This window comes from Lepus europaeus, chromosome 6 (genome assembly GCF_033115175.1).
Source record: "Lepus europaeus isolate LE1 chromosome 6, mLepTim1.pri, whole genome shotgun sequence".
Lineage (NCBI taxonomy): Eukaryota > Metazoa > Chordata > Mammalia > Lagomorpha > Leporidae > Lepus > Lepus europaeus.
The window spans coordinates 99,227,095-99,242,311 of record NC_084832.1 but is presented as its reverse complement, the minus strand read 5'-3'; the positions used below and the strand labels follow the sequence as shown (position 1 = coordinate 99,242,311).

At 56.4% G+C, this 15,217-nt stretch overlaps 1 protein-coding gene across 1 annotated transcript in view; it reads right to left on the bottom strand.

Moving 5' to 3' along the window:
- VWF (von Willebrand factor) overlaps nucleotides 1-15,217 on the bottom strand; it is a 159,067-nt gene that overhangs the window by 105,190 nt on the left and 38,660 nt on the right. The window contains exons 7-13 of the mRNA XM_062195452.1: nucleotides 12,869-13,085; nucleotides 11,348-11,470; nucleotides 10,549-10,660; nucleotides 9,107-9,153; nucleotides 2,771-2,907; nucleotides 2,069-2,207; nucleotides 1,132-1,232 (exon numbers count right to left, since the gene is read on the bottom strand). Of these exons, the coding sequence (XP_062051436.1) occupies nucleotides 1,132-1,232; nucleotides 2,069-2,207; nucleotides 2,771-2,907; nucleotides 9,107-9,153; nucleotides 10,549-10,660; nucleotides 11,348-11,470; nucleotides 12,869-13,085 (876 nt within the window). The remainder of the gene's footprint in view (nucleotides 1-1,131; nucleotides 1,233-2,068; nucleotides 2,208-2,770; nucleotides 2,908-9,106; nucleotides 9,154-10,548; nucleotides 10,661-11,347; nucleotides 11,471-12,868; nucleotides 13,086-15,217) is intronic.

Genomic DNA, 15,217 nt, shown 5'->3' with positions numbered 1-15,217 from the left:
TTTAAATAAGTTAGTAAATAGATATTTCTAAAGTCTGATTGAATATCTGATCTGACAAACATTCGTAGATACAACCCTCCTAGGTCTCAAGGCCTCAGCGGTCTTTAAGGATGCGACAACCCCCTAAGACCAAAAGGTGAGACCACTGGGCTGGTGGGAAAGACTGGCCAGAGATGCGGTCCCGGCTCTGCCATGACCTCGCGTGGGTGCTGGGCAGTAGGACAGCAGTTAAGCTGCTGCCTGGGACACCCACGTCCTGGATTATAGCGCCTGGATGTCATCCTGGCTCTGCTTCTGACCCAGCCCCCTGTGAATGCACACCCTAGAAGGCAGCTCAAGTACTTGGCCTCTGCCACCCACGTGGGAGAGAGCTGGACTGAGTTCCTGGCTCCTGGCTTCCTCCTGGCTCAGCTCTGACTGTTGCAGGCACTTGGTGGGGAGAAGGGGAAGGACCAGTGGATGGAAGATCTCTATCTCTCTCTGTCTCTCTGCCTCTCCCATAAGATGTGAATCAATGAGTACATAAGTTTAATGGCAGCGATAATGTCTGTACTGGCCACACACAGGGACGCGTCAACAGAAACAACATGGCTCGAGGCCCAGTGCAAGGTACAGGTCGCTTTCCAGTGACACCAGGACCACGGAGGACAAGGGGACACGGCCCACAGATGCAGAGGCCCCATGCCTGGGTGAGGAGTGTGGCAGGTCCTGCCTGTGTGACTGTCCACAAGTAAGGGATAGGGATGTGACTTTCACCCCCAGGGGTGCAGGACACAGGCTCTTGGCTGTGAGTTTCCATCTGGCTCTTCCTTTACAGTCCACTGTGTGCACCTGCTACCAGGCCTTGTCCCAGCAGAACGACTGCAAGGCAAACCTGCCACCTACCCAGCCCCACAAGAGTCTCCCCTACCCCATAGTCTGCAGGCCCCGGAGCCCCCTGAGCCCCTGAAAGGAGAATCCTCGGGGTCAGCAAGGGGCATCCAGAACACAAACACCCACCAGCCTCTCGCCAACAACAGAGCTCTGTCCTGGCTGCGGGGGTGGGGGCCTGCACAGAAGGGAATTCTGCCCCGAGCATTACAGCCACTTTATGAGGGCTGGGCAGTGGCTCACGCGCGCGAGGGGCCCTACCTTCAGCAGCAGCCTGCCGCGGCCGTCCCACTCCATCTGCAGGTCCTCACCGGAGCTGAGGCGCACAGAGCCCATCACCGTGTGCTCGACCCGGAAGTCACCTGCAACCAGCGTAACGGGCTGAGCGTGGAGGGTGCAGGCAGGTGTGCCGCGGGGGAGGGGGCTGCAGCAATGAAAGCAGTGGTTAGGACCACATGGGGTGTCCCTGAGGCTTAGAGGGTCCCAGGAGGACGGGTGATGGGGTGAGCTGAGCGCAAATAGGTTCTCCCAGAAGGGAACCTCCAAACGCCCGCTGTAACGGTCATTCCACCATCTGCCACAAGAGGGCGGCAAATGCTCCTGCAGCCTTTCTGGGCCTCAGGGCTGCACACCGTGCCCTGGCTAAGTAGCCTCCAGGCTGAGCGACAAGACTGGAGACGGCCAGTGGGACAGCAGGGGGCAGAGCTGGGGAAGAGCTGTCAGCTCATGGGGACACACACACGGACACACACACACACAGCATTCCACACTGGCAACCCCTTAGCCCAAGTTCCTCACCGTGTGGGATGCTGGGAGAGAGGTGTCACAGACCAGGACAAGGAGGCTGGGGTCTGGGAGCTGGGCTGTGGAAGGCTGATTCGCTCGGACAGGCACCGTGCAACCCCAGTGAAGAGGCTGGACACTAAGCTTCTCCCACGGTGCAGAGGGCCACCTGGGCTGCCCCAAGCGGCCTCACTGGGCTCTCAGGGGCAGCTCTGCTCCTCCCCCCCCCCCCCCCCAGCAGAAGCAGCCTGTGCAGGCCCCGCTAGTCTCGTCACGTCACGTGAAAATGCTCTTGGTTCTCCCTTAGGCCCTCTCCCAGGCCTGGCGCAAGCCTCCTCCTCCAGGAAGCAGTGACGCTGCGGGGCCAGCGCGGCCAGCCCTGGGCCCGCGGGCGGTGGTGGGAGATGGGGCCCACCTTGCAGGAAGGGGACCTGGATGTCCTGGCCATCCATGGCGACGCTGCCTCCATGTTTCAGCTTCACGAGGCGGCCGGGCAGCCCCGGCAGGCGCGCGGTGACGGAGCGGGTGCAGACGGCGCTGGGGTCCTCGGCGCACTGCCAGGGAGGGGAGAGGCCGCATGACCCTGCTCTGCCCCCTGCCAGCCCAGCACTGGGAGGAGACCGCGTAACCCGGCCTCCCCACGCTGGGCGCCCGTGTTCTCACAGCACACGCTCTGCCTTGAGTGGAGCCCCCTAGGGTTGGGCAAGGAGAAGGCCCCAAGCCCAGCCCTCGCCCTTCCCCTCCACCTCGGCCTGGCCCTGAGCCCTCAGCCTCTAGCTTATTTTCTTGAACCAGAGAGCATGAGGGGAAGGGTCCTGTGACTCCACCCACTCCACCTTTACTCCATTATCTGGAGAAAGGGAGCAGGGAACCTCACAGCCCAGAGAAGGGGGGCCCTCCAAGCCCGCACCCCCACCACCCCTGGCTCAGACAGCAGAGGCTTAGCCTAGGGGGCACCGGCCTGCACCTGCTGCTGGGTGTGGCCCTGAGTAGGAGCGGACAGGCCAGGCGCCTTCTTCCTCCATCTGGGGCCAGGGGCCCGGGGGTGGGCGGGGCTGGGTGTCTGGAAGGATGAGGGACTGACTGCGCAGAAGACCGCTGCCCTGCACCCACTCACCTGCACCGTCTCTATGACGATGGAGAAGGAGTCGTCCCAGCAGTCCCTGGCCAGCAGGTACTGGCAGACCCCGCTGAAGGTGAAGTATCTGTTGTCGAAGCTCTTGAAGTGGGATTGGCCCGTGACGAAACACTCCCCTGGAGGGACACGGAGGGAGGGGCAGGGGACAGGAGGTGAGGGGTGTGCCCCGAGGAGGCACACACAAGCCTCTCCCCAAAACCAAAACATTCTTCCCCCACCCCAGTCTGAAAGCCAGGGACCCTGACACCCTAAGGTGTGGGAGCTGGGTCACGCAGGTCAATGCCTCTCTTTACAGATGCTATGGGAGGTGACAAAGCCACACCCAGGGCTCCCGCTCCTGACACCTGCTGCCTCCCCTCCTGCCCTACAGCCCTCGTAGTGGCCATGGCTTCTCCTGAGGGCCTGCGGTGCCCAGCCCAAAACAAGGCTGTCAAACCTGGCAGACTTCTAGGAACTGGCTCGTGGAGGGGCTCGGGGACACTGTCCCACCCCAGGAGGTCCCCGGGGACCAGCGGGCACAGTGACAGCCCAGAGGTGGGGGGAGCGGAGGCCGGACAGTCTCGGGGCTCTGCATCCCGGCCCACAGCCGAGGGGCAGCTAGGAGGCCTCCTGCGACCTGAGACTGAGACCTCAGTCAGGGGGAGGGCGGGGCGGAAGGCCGTCTTTCCATGACGTCACCGCCGCACTGACCTCGTACGCACTTGTGGGTGGGGTTTAGGACTCCCCGGAAGCTCAGTGTCATGCGGCACCCCCAGTCACCTGCCACTCCGTCCTCTCTCAGGCCCCCACACGTTCTGGAGGGGGTCCAGGCAGGGGCAGCCTCTGCCCACGTCCCCCGTGACTGTCTATCAGCAGCCCCAGCTTGGGGCCACCCGGACTTCCGGTGCCCACAGTGAGCAAGTGGAAGCGGGCGGTGGAGGTCTGGATCCCTTCCCAGCCTCGATTTCGGTGGCTGCGCTCGCCTTTGCCGCCCACCCCTGCCCGATCAGGCCACCCCCAGCCTCCCAGCCCGGTTCCCCTGAGAGGATCCGACAGCCACCCCGTCCTGGGCCCATCTCCAGGGCCCCAAAGGCCACAGGGAGACTCCAGCTGTCCGTCTGTGGGGGAGGAGCCTCTAGCACCCCCACCCCCACCACCTGCCGCCTCCAGCCTCCGCACAGCTTTGGCTCCAGGTATGGTCCTGCCTCAGGGCATGGGGTGAGGGTCCCTCTGCCTGGTGCCCAGGGCAGCTGACCCTGTGCTGGATGACACAGGCCAGGAGGGAGAAAGTAGAGAGGCCCCAGACAGCTGTCAGCACCACCTCCCACTCACGGAACCCGGAGCAGGAGCCACAGACAGGGGCGCGCGTGTGCTGAAATTCCACACCCAGCCCTTCTCAGCCACTATTTTTCAGAAATCGCCATTGTTCCACTGCGGTCACTGTGTCAAAGGTCCTGACCCCATTGCAGTCAAACAGGTGGGACTTCTTCCCCCTGCCCATCTCTGTGTTCTCAAGAGCACGCCTATCTAAGCGAGAAACTGGACTTGAGTGCTCCTCACCAATGCCTGGGCAAGAGGGGGCAGCAAGACAGCAGCAAAGCAGCTCATCCCCCCTCTGCTCTCCTGCTCTTGCCCCCACTGACTGCTCCCCCGCGTCTCGGGGCTCACTGGTCTCAGTGTTATACTTGGCTTATCTCCTTGGTACAGTGGAGGCACGGAGCAGCAAGTGCAGGAAGCCCAGGGGAACGCAGGGGAGACCTACTGGGGGCAGGCGGTCCCAGGAGGCAACATCGGCAGAGCAGCCGCTGCACAGCCATGCCTCCCCGTGCTCTGCCATGACAATGACCATAGGCAGTGGGCCAGCCAGCAGAAGGGAACTCCCGACACCCAGTGGGCCCAGACAGACGCAGGCACTGGACTCCAGGAGACTGAATGAAAGCAGGCAGAACCACGGGAAGTGAAAGCCGGTCCACTGAGGCCGTGTGCCTCTGTTGAAATGCTGCCCTGCACCCCACAAACCTGCCCAGGACTCACATGTCAATCAAAAATTCTTTAAAAAATTTTTCCAGTAAACACCCATCAGTGTGGAGAGCGTTCTATGTAATAAGGTCGGTTTTGTTTTGCTTTGTTATTTTTTAAGGTTTATTTCTTTATTTGAAGGAGAGAGTTACAGAGAGAGAGAGATCTTCCATCCCCTGTTTCAGTCCTCAAATGACTGCACCAGCCGGGACTGGGCCAGGCCAAAACAAGGAGCCTGAAACTCCGCCCAGGTCTCTCATGTGGGCACAGGGTCCCAAGCACTCAAGCCATCTGCTGCTGCTTTCCCAGGAGCATTAGCAGGGAGCTGGACTGGAAGTGGAGCAGCCAGGACTCGAACCGACACTCTAATATGGGATGCCGGGCCCTGCAGGTTACAGCTTAGCTCACTGTGCTAGAACACCAGCCCCGTCAATCAAAAAAAAATTTTTAATTTGTATTTATCTATTTGAATGGCAGACAAGGGGGGAGAAAATACAGTGACAGAGACAGAAAGCTCCATTCTGTTGGTTCACTCCCCAGAGGCCCACAACAGCCAGGGCTAAACCAAAGCAAAGGTGGGAGCCAGGAGCCCCATCCGGCTCCCCCATGGGGGCAGCAGGGACCACCCCTGCAGAAGCCAGGCTGGTCTCCCCTGGGCCTGCGCCTGGGTCCCAGTCCTTCTCTCTTCCCATGCCCTGTGAAAATGATAGTAGCTGTGTGGCATCATCGCCTCACAACAGCTGTGGGGTGAAGCTAAGGTGAGGATCCCCATTTTAGAGAGGCAGAAACTGAGGCTGGGAGACATTAAGTAACTGACCAACAGTCACCCTGCTGGTAACCAGGATCCCAGCCAGGCTGCCTGAGTGAGCCCAGCTGCTGTGCCCCCTGGCCCCATACCAGGCCACCTTTACATGGGCTTTTGGACACACATGACCAGCCCTCTGTCTGCCCCTACTGAGTTCTAGAAAGGCACCTTCCACACCCTTCCGCTGGGAGCTTGGGTTTGTCTAGCCAGAGTGTTAGTCCTGGGAGGAACTGCTCCTGCGGACAATTCCTTCTACCAGCTTTCTGGCCAAACACTCAATGCAACGGAATGAAACCTGCAAGGCTTCCCTGGCAATGCCTCTTGCAGAAGAAGGGAAGAGAAACCCAGAGTGACAGAAAGGGAAGTCTGTAGGCTCTGGGAAACCACAGTTTGCCCAAGGCTGCTGTAAGTAGCAAGTGTGCAGGGAGCGGTGAAACCCTGGGCCACGTTGGAGGACGCACCTGCTCCTCCCCAGCCCAGCCTGCTGCTCACCCAGGCACCTTCTCGCCCGCCGCCCTTACTCAACCCTCTCTGTCCCAGGGAGCCTCCAAGGCGGCCCCCAGCGGTGGCCAGCCCCTGCGTTCATGTCCTTGGGTGACCACCCCTCCCCATGCATGTGGACTGCACACATTGCCTTGTTCCGAGCGACCATGTTACGGCAGAAGTGATGGGGCCACACCTTGGGGATTAGGTTTCAAAAAGCCGATGGCTTCCGTCTTGGCTGCCTCTCTGTCTTACTCTCCATGACACCACTTTCTTATCATAACCTGGGGCGGTCCCAGGGAGAGCTCTGCACGGTGAGTGCTGACACTGCGCGAAGCTTAAAACCCTGTGCAACCGAGTCGGGGGGTGGAAACTGAAGAGGAGTGAGCAGAACACAGCCTTCTTGAATGGGTTAATTCTGTTACTGCAGGAGGGACTTTGTTACCTCGGGATGGGGCTTGGCCCCTTGGACCTCTCCCGTCCACCAGCATGGGGTGACATGGCGAAAGAGCCCTCGCCAGATGCTGGCACCATGCTCTTAGACGTCCCAGCCTCCCAGGCCCACGAGCCAAATAAGTCTCTGCTCATAGAGATGACCCAGACTGTGGGGTTCCGTTCTAACAGCGTAAGATGGACGAAGTCACCTGCCCACCAGCACATGGGTGAACTTGAAAGTGATCCCTTTCATCCCCGTCAAGCCTTCAGATAAGGCCACAGCCCAGTCAGTAGATGCTTGCTGCTTCCAACTCCAGTTCAGTTCTTGGGCCAGAGGCATTCAGCTAAGCCATTAGCAGGTTCCCAATATATAGAAGTTATGAGATAATGTGTGTTTAAGCTGCTAAATTTGGGGACAATTTGTTGCATAGCAGTAGGCTACAAATACACTCTAATCTTTTTCCAGAAACCAAACTCCAGGTATCAGTGTCCTAGTTCCCCAATGTCAACTCCAGAGGCTACAGAAAAGCAGAGGAGCCCCCAATATGTTCCAATAGCAAAACTAAGCATAGTCCCTCTAAGCAGACCTCCCTCGGTCTCCTCTTCCCATCAGCAGCTGCACCTGCAGGCATCACCCTGCGTGTACCTGTGTGCTGGAGCACTGATAGACTGGTGGGCAAGGACCAGCTAAGCTCCAGGACTCAAAAGAGGATCAGAGCAGGGGTTTGGAGAGTGAAGAAAGACCTCAGTGGCTTGGCTGTTGAAATAGCAAATCACCCAGCAGAACACATCAAGGCATCAAGAGGATGTTTTGCATCCACAACAAGCTAGTGCCTAGATTTTGAATTGAGGACCAGGGATTGTACTGTCTTCCCCAGGCCAAGCATCCATCATCTGTACACCATGGATGGATGGATGAAAAAACGGAAAGATGGAGAGGTGGATGAATAGACGGATAGGTGGGTACATGGATGGATGGATGCTGGATAGGTGGGTACATGGATGGATGAGTGGATGGATGGGTAGGTGTATGGATGGATGTGGATAAATGAACGGAACGATAACGAACAGAAGGCCCTCCCTTCAGGAAGTGGTTGTTAACTCTTCCTTTTCTGGCAGTCAGTTGAAAAAGCACAATCAGATGAACTCCATACACTGAAGCCCACAGACCTTACACACGGAATGCCAGCTATTTAGATTCTGAACGTTTCTTCACAGATTGACTTCGTATGTGTTTCCGAAGGCTCCTTAGGTCTTTTATGAGTGTGATGATGTTAAAACGGAGCACAGGTATCACTGTCCCTTTTAAAATGGTTATTTATTTATCTGAGAGGGGGAAAGAGAGAGAGAGGACTGTAGTCCACAGTTTCACTCCCCAAATGCAGCTGGGCAAAGCCAGGAATTCAGGGTCTCCCACATGGGTGGCATGGACCCAGCTTCTTGAGCCATGGCCTGCCTTGCAGGGTCTGCATTAGCAGGAAACTGGGGTCAGAAGCCAAGGCAGGTCTTGAACCCAGGCCTGGATGTGGGAGATGGCGGTCTCAGCCACAACACGCCCTCTCCCAGACACCACTTTGAAGAGCAGCCTTTGGTCCTTCATGTTTTTCCAAGGATTATACAAAGCTCACCTGGCTGTTTGGTCTTCCCTGTGCTAGAATAACTACCCTGGCCCTAGAACCCACTTGCCACCACATTCCAGAACTTTCCCAACTTTTTCTTCATTCCAGAACTTTCCCAGAGTGCTCTGAATAAGATCCTAAGTGGCCCTAATGCCTTTAATCCACAGATCTCACAGTTGACCCAAGCTCAGCCCACCAAAGTGTAGTATGGGCCAATGAGGACAAGGAAGAGCAAGGGCTGGGTGTGGGCCACTGTGACTGTGAGTGCCAGCTCTGCCTCTTAGCAGCTGTGTGGCTGTGTGGCTGGCCTCTCTGGGTCTCTTCCTCTTTCAAAGATGAGAATCAAATGCACCTGCTCCGTGGGTTTAGTAATGAGATCACCCGCGGAATGTGCTCAGCACGTAGACAACGTTATGCCAGTAACCCCAGATGGAAAGATCCGGGGTCTTGGAGGATTAAGGCAGTAGGGCGCGCTGAACAGGCTACGTTTGCAGTATGTGGAATACAGCTGGGGCCACACACAATGGGCAGAGGTTGTAAAATAATTTTTCTGAAACATTTCCCAGGGCAGGACTAGGGGGTGGGAGGATTCACTTTGTGGCTTGGTTCTCTTAGCTCTTGGGCTAGGCCTGGGTATTCATATCAAGCATTGCAGAAAATGCCATGAAAACTCTCTCTTCCAGCCTCTCCATCTCCTCTTCGTTTTCCAAGAGAGTGCATGTTCTGTGATTAGTCAGTCAGGACCCTATAGGTCCTCCAGCTCACCGGCTGGCAGTAAGAAGAAGAGAATAACACCTTAGCCCTGGTGCTCAATCCATTTCTGCTGTTGCAAGGGTTCCCCTCCTCTGGCCCTAACATGGATTAGCACAGCTGGAATCTGAGAGCAGCACCGGGGCCGGGTGGCTGAATCCCACCTGTGCAGAGGACCAGCCCGTCCATGCAGAGAAGGGAGGGAATGCACGCGCGGTCCCCTACCTGGGCATTCTTCGTTGCTGCAGACCCACTGACTGTTGCGGCAGATGCTGTCGGGGAAAGAGACACAGGTCACTGGGAGTTGTGCGACACCAGGGGCCAGGCATGGCTTCGAGCCCACCACAGCTACAATGGATGTCACAGCCCCCTCTTCCCCCAAGGGAGGGATCTGGAAGATGATGCCGGAGGAGTCTTTAGGAGAGTAAAGGGCTTTGGCCACAAAGGAATGCCAAGGAGATGAAACCCTTACAGAGAAAATAGAACAAGATGACCTAGGTAACTGATGTCCCAGGAAATCTACACAGGTCCCAAGAAGTCAAATCCCTCCGGCCACACAGAGGCTGGTGGGAAAAGCAAGAGAGCGGCTACATGCTCCTGGGCAGCCCCCACACACACTTCCCCAAGGCTCAGGGAGAGCCAGGCTGCCACGAGGGGAATAAACAGAGGAGAGGGACGTGCTGATGGAACCCCGAGTTATTGTCCCCAGTGTGCAGGGGACAGGCAAAGCTAGCCCAAGGTGGCATCCTGAGGAGCTGCTTAAGGGGCTGTCTTGAGCAACACAGACCCAGCAGCCCAGGCTGTGCCTGGCCAGGGCAGGGGCCCTGCAGGGTCTGCTGGGTACAGCTGCCTCCTACCAGTGAGTAGGCAAAGGACGCAAGGAGGGAGAGGAGTGCTGCGAGCCACGGAGCCACCTGATGATTGTGTTAGAGTCCCTCTTCAGGGAGACAGAGAACTTTGTTGGTTTTTTATTTTTATTTTTATTTTCATTTGAAAGGTAAAGAGACAGATGGAGAGAGGTCTTCCATCCACTGGTTCACTCCTCAAAGCCCACAACAGCCAGGGCTGGGCCAGGCCAAAGCCAAGGGCTCAGTCTGTCAGCAGAGATAGCTAGAAAAGAGGTTGTCGTCTTCCCATGAGAACAGAAGTTCAGACGTGAGACAGAGTAGCAGCAGGCAAGGTGGCAAGAGCTAATAAGCTAGTGCATCCAGCAGGCAGACCTGCACCCAGACCGGAGCTTACAAGGGAATGGGGTCCAAGTCTTCCCCCCTACCCCTTCTCCTGGACTTCTCCTGGGTATGAAACTGATAAGGGGCCAGGCACTGTGGCGTAGCAGGTAAAGCTGCCGCCTGCAGTGCAGGCATCCCATATGGGCACCAGTTCAAGTCCTGACTGCTCCACTTCTGATCCAGCTCTCTGCTATGGCCTGGGAAAGCAGTGGAAGATGGCCCAAGTCCTTGGGCCCCTGCACCTGCATGGGAGACGCGGAAGAAGTTCCTGGCTCCTGGCTTCTGATTGACCCAGCTCCAGTTGTTGCAGCCATTTTGGGAGTGAGCCAGCGGATGGCAGAGTCTCTGTCTCTCCCTCTCTCTCTCTGTAATTCTGCCTTTCAAATAAATAAATAAATAAATAAAAACCTCTGAGAAGCTGTCCCAGGCCCCAATTACCAGGTGTTGCAGTCTCGAGAGAGGGAGGCGCCAGGAGGGTATCGCTCCCCGGAATGCACACAGGGACACTCAGCGCGCTCCACGCAGCGGTCTCCGTCCAGTAGCTGTCCCTCTGCGATCAAGGACATCCAGGCAAAGACTTCAGCATCGTCATCATCATCACTCGTCTCACAACTACAGAATCCCATGGGCCAGCGGGAGCTTGGGGCTTCTTCCAGGAAGCTCAAAGAACTTGATGGGCAACACTGACCTTGCACGCATGTGCAGTGTTGGGGGGGGGGGGGGATTATTTACTGCCCATCTCCAACGAATGGAGTCAACTGTTTTGTTCAAAGTCTTCCAGTAGGAGGAGCCAGGAGTCGAAACATACAGGACTCAAGCTCCGTCATTACACAGTGTTTTCCACCAGAGTTCACAGCTCAGAAGGACTTCCAATGGCCAGAGCTTCTCAGCTCAGCTCCCGTGGCAAACACAGAGATTTGTAAGACCCTGGACCCAGACCAGTTCTCCAGCACCCGGCTGAGAACACAAAACAGCAGCCCAGGGCGGGCAGGGAGCTCCCTCAGCTGTCACTGTGGGGACCCGTTTCCCTAGACCCGAGACAGTGAATACAGTGCAACAGGAAAACATAAATTAACAATAAAGACCAGCTCGATCCTGATCGCCCAGTACAAAGACTCTATAAAACTAAATAAAAGGCCTCTGATTTCGGCAAACACAAGCGACCTTCATCTCGCTTCCCAAAGCCGAGGGTGCTGGCGAGGTCTCGGATGCGTGACCACAGTGGGAAGTTTCTCACCAGGGCAGCTGCAGCCGTCCACGCATTGCTCGGGACACACTTCCTCGATGTGCAGGCTCTGGCAGGTTCTGGTGCAAGGGGACACACACTCCTTATACTCCATGCCAGCAGGGCAGGCCGGGCCTGAAAGGCAAGATCAAAGGCGTCTCCCAGGCAGAGCCCACCCAAGCAGCATCTCACAAGCCCTCCGGGACCCAGGGCCTCCTCTGTCCTCAGGGCTGGGGGAGGGGGGGGGCAGCCCCACCCCAAGGGTCCACCTGCCTCCCCGAGGGCTTCCGTCACACATCCCTCTCCTGGGGCCCCCAACTGAGTGCCCTACCCAGCACACTCCATTCATGCTCACTTTGCCTGTGGGGTGACCCCATTCTGTAGGTACGAGGGACTTAGAAAAGTTGAAGTCGAATTAAAAATAAGTTTATACGGATGTCAGAGCAGTGTTGAAATCGACGTATAAGAAGGCTCCTCACAAAGTTTGTGGAAAAGGCACACTAGGGAAACCATGCATGGAGTGCGAAACCTCTTGCAGCAAAATAAATTCATCTTTTAAGTCCGTTTTTGCAGACTTTTTGAAGAACCCTTGAATTCCCAGCTGCGGGCTGCCTCCAGAGCTTTATCACCCCAGTATCCCTCTGTTCTCTCCCCCACGGCCAAGGCCTGCCTCTCACCAGACTACTGCCCCAAATGCATCAGGCACCTGCCTCACTCCACCTAACAGAGGAGATGCCAGCTGCTCACCGGCACCTTCTCACCCCCAACACACAGCAAAGCGGAGGACACACTGTCACCGAGACTCGGTCTGCCACACAGGGAGACGCAGGTGTGCACTGTAAATATTTGGCCAGCTTTGCTGTCGCCATCAGCCGGCAGGATCTGTGCAATCATTGCAGCGTGGCTGTCCATCAGCACGGCTTTTGATCCATGGACGGTCTGGGGAGGCAGCAGGCTCTTTCGAGGTGACCAGAGGAGCCCCTACCTTGTCGAGGGGATTGAGGGGTGTTGACAGCAACTAAGGACCCGATGAGATCAGGAGATGAGGAGGGAGTGGCGGGCACTGCGCCCAGGGGAGGAGGGAGGTGCGTTGAGTCAGGGGAGGACTTGGAGGAAAGCCTTCCAGTCTCTGGAACATCACCATGAGGTCAGTTTGGCCAGCTCCCTGCCCCCCATCCGTTCAGACAGGCAGACGGGGAACACGTAATTGGAGATGGGAGCTGCTGAGACTTTGGCCAGCAGCACAGACTATTTGGGGAGCTCAGGGGTTGGATTTCCTAGGGGTCATGGAACACTGGGGGGGTGTGGTTTGGGGACAGAGGCAGGGACAGGACACCTAGACCTGGGGACTCCCTCTGCAGGGCAGCATCCACAGAACCCGGTGGCAGAGGGTGGGAGTCACTCAGGATATGGGTCCAGGGACACACAGCTTTGCAGGCACTGGCTGATGGCGGTACAGGAAAGACACACAATCTTGGCAGACCCCAGAGCATCCCCAGCCAGGGATAGGCAGGGCAAAGGCAGTGGACTCACGGCACGTGCTGTGGTCAGTCCATCCATACAGCACCAGGCCCTCCTGGGCACAGGCACGGGCGTACTCTAGGAGGGCAGGGCACGCGCACACTGGCCCCTGGATGCAGGTGCACGAGGTCCTCTCACACAGGGCCACGAAGGGCTCAGGATCCACCAGCGGGTGGCAGCGGGCGAACACGGAGGTGCTCTTCAGTAGCTGGCATTGCTCCCACAGGGCCTGCAGGGAGAGAGGCAAACACAGGGTGGCCCTAGCTGCTGCCACACGTGCCCTTTGGCCTTTCTGAGGGTGGCACTGAGGAGACGTAGCTCTGCCTGGCACCGAAGAAGTGCTTATCAGGGTGTATTCAACCCTTGTCTGTCAATGAAAGGAAAGATGGGGGTTCAGGCTCTGTGGAGCAGGCCAAGGCTAAGGTGACGTCCGAAACGGAGTCCTGGAAGTGCAGAGGCTTGTGGCCAGCAGTGTCCTATGAAAGGGAAGAGGAGAGAGAGAACAGTGAATCTGGATCTGGGCCCAGGGGCTCTGGGGTCCAGTGATGCTGTTCAGTGGCTGTTTGCACTGACCTGGCCACTTCCCCTCCTTGACCTTGACCTTCTCCACTGTAAGTGAAGGATTGGAGCAAAGGACATAATAAAGTAGAGATCCATGGGCCTCACCCCCTGAGATCTGAAGTCAGCAGGGTCGGGGTAGGGCTCAGGGACACTTTTTCCTGAAGGTCCCCCAGGTGCTGGCTGGAACCAGACAGGCCCAGTTCACGTCAGCAGCAACACGCCAGGATCTCATGAAATGTGCCAGACCAGGCAAGGACTGAGTTGGAGTTTTATCCCTTTGTTGATATGCAGAACCAAATAACTCAAGGCAGGTTTGGAACTGTCATTTATTAACTTTGCAAATTCCTTAGTATAAACACTGCTGCGTGTTTTACTTATAAACATCCCTGCATTCTGAGCGTCCGTGATTCCGAATGCTTTTTTTTTTTTTTTTCAGTTTAACATCTCTGAAGCTGGGGTGCATCTTACAATGGCAATCATACTTTTTATTTTTATTTATTTCTTTTATCTGAAAGGCTGACAGGCAGACAGACAGCTAGCTTCCATCCACTGGTTCACTCCTCAGATGCCCACAATAGCCAGGGCTGGGCCAAGCCAAACCCGAGAGCTGGAAATTCTATCTGGATCTCCCACGTGGGTAGCGGGGATCCAAGTACCTGAGCCACTCCTTTGCCACCTCCAAGAGTGCACCCAGCAGGAAGCAGGGACTAGAAGCCGTGCTGGGACTAGAACCCAGGCACTCAGAGATGGGACACGGCATCCCAAGTGCTGTCTGAACTGCTGCGCCAAATGGCTGCCCTGATGTCACACTTGGATTGGCAGTTTTTCCCGTCTTAGTGATGCAAAGAACAACATGCTTAGAATCAAGAATGCCTTAGAGTTCACAATATAGTATGATCTACAGACATGATCCCCTTCATATCTTTCTCATGTGATTTCCTTTTCATATCTAATTAATTAGAAAGGCAGGCAGGCGAGACCTTCTGTCTGCTGCTTCACTCCCTAAATGCCCACAACAGCCAGGGCTGGGTCAGAAGCCAGAGCCAAGAGCTCCATTACAGACTCCCACATGCATGGCCGGGACCCAAGTACTCGGGCCATCTTCCACTGTCTCTCCCCGGTGCGCATTAGCGGGAAGCTGGCCTGGAAGCCAAGCATCCAGGACTCAGCCAGGCGCTCCGACATGGGATGTGTGACTTAAGGGCTGCAAACACCCACCCTCCATGCATAATTCCTTTCATCATGTACAGGCTCTCCAACTGGAAGCCAGTGGTTAGTGACAGGACTCCTAGCTTTCAATGAAAAAAAGAAAAGAAAACTCCAGAGTTTCTAAACAGAAGGGCTAAGCTTAAAGAGTAAATAGGGGGGCTGGTGCGGTGGTGCAGCGGGTTAATGCCCAGGCCTGAAGCACTGGCATCCCATATGGGCGCCAGTTCAAGACCCCACTGCTCCACTTCCGATCCAGCTCTCTGCTATGGCCTGGGAAAGCAGTGGAAGATGGCCTGAGTCCTTGGGCCCCTGCACCCACATGGGAGACCTGGAGGAAGCTCCTGGCTCCTGGCTTCAGATCAGCACAGCTCCAGCCATTGCAGCAAATTGGGGAGTGAACCATCAGATGGAAGACCCCCACCCCTGCCTCTCCTTCCTGGTGTAACTCTGACTTTCAAATAAATAAACAAATCTTTACAAAAAGAGAGAGAGAGAGAGAGAGAGTAAATGGGAGCAGTCAGTGTCCATAGAGGAGACAGCAAAGAAAAAAGGAAAGTCAGGTTCTGAGGCAAGGGAAATCCAGTCTGCCCA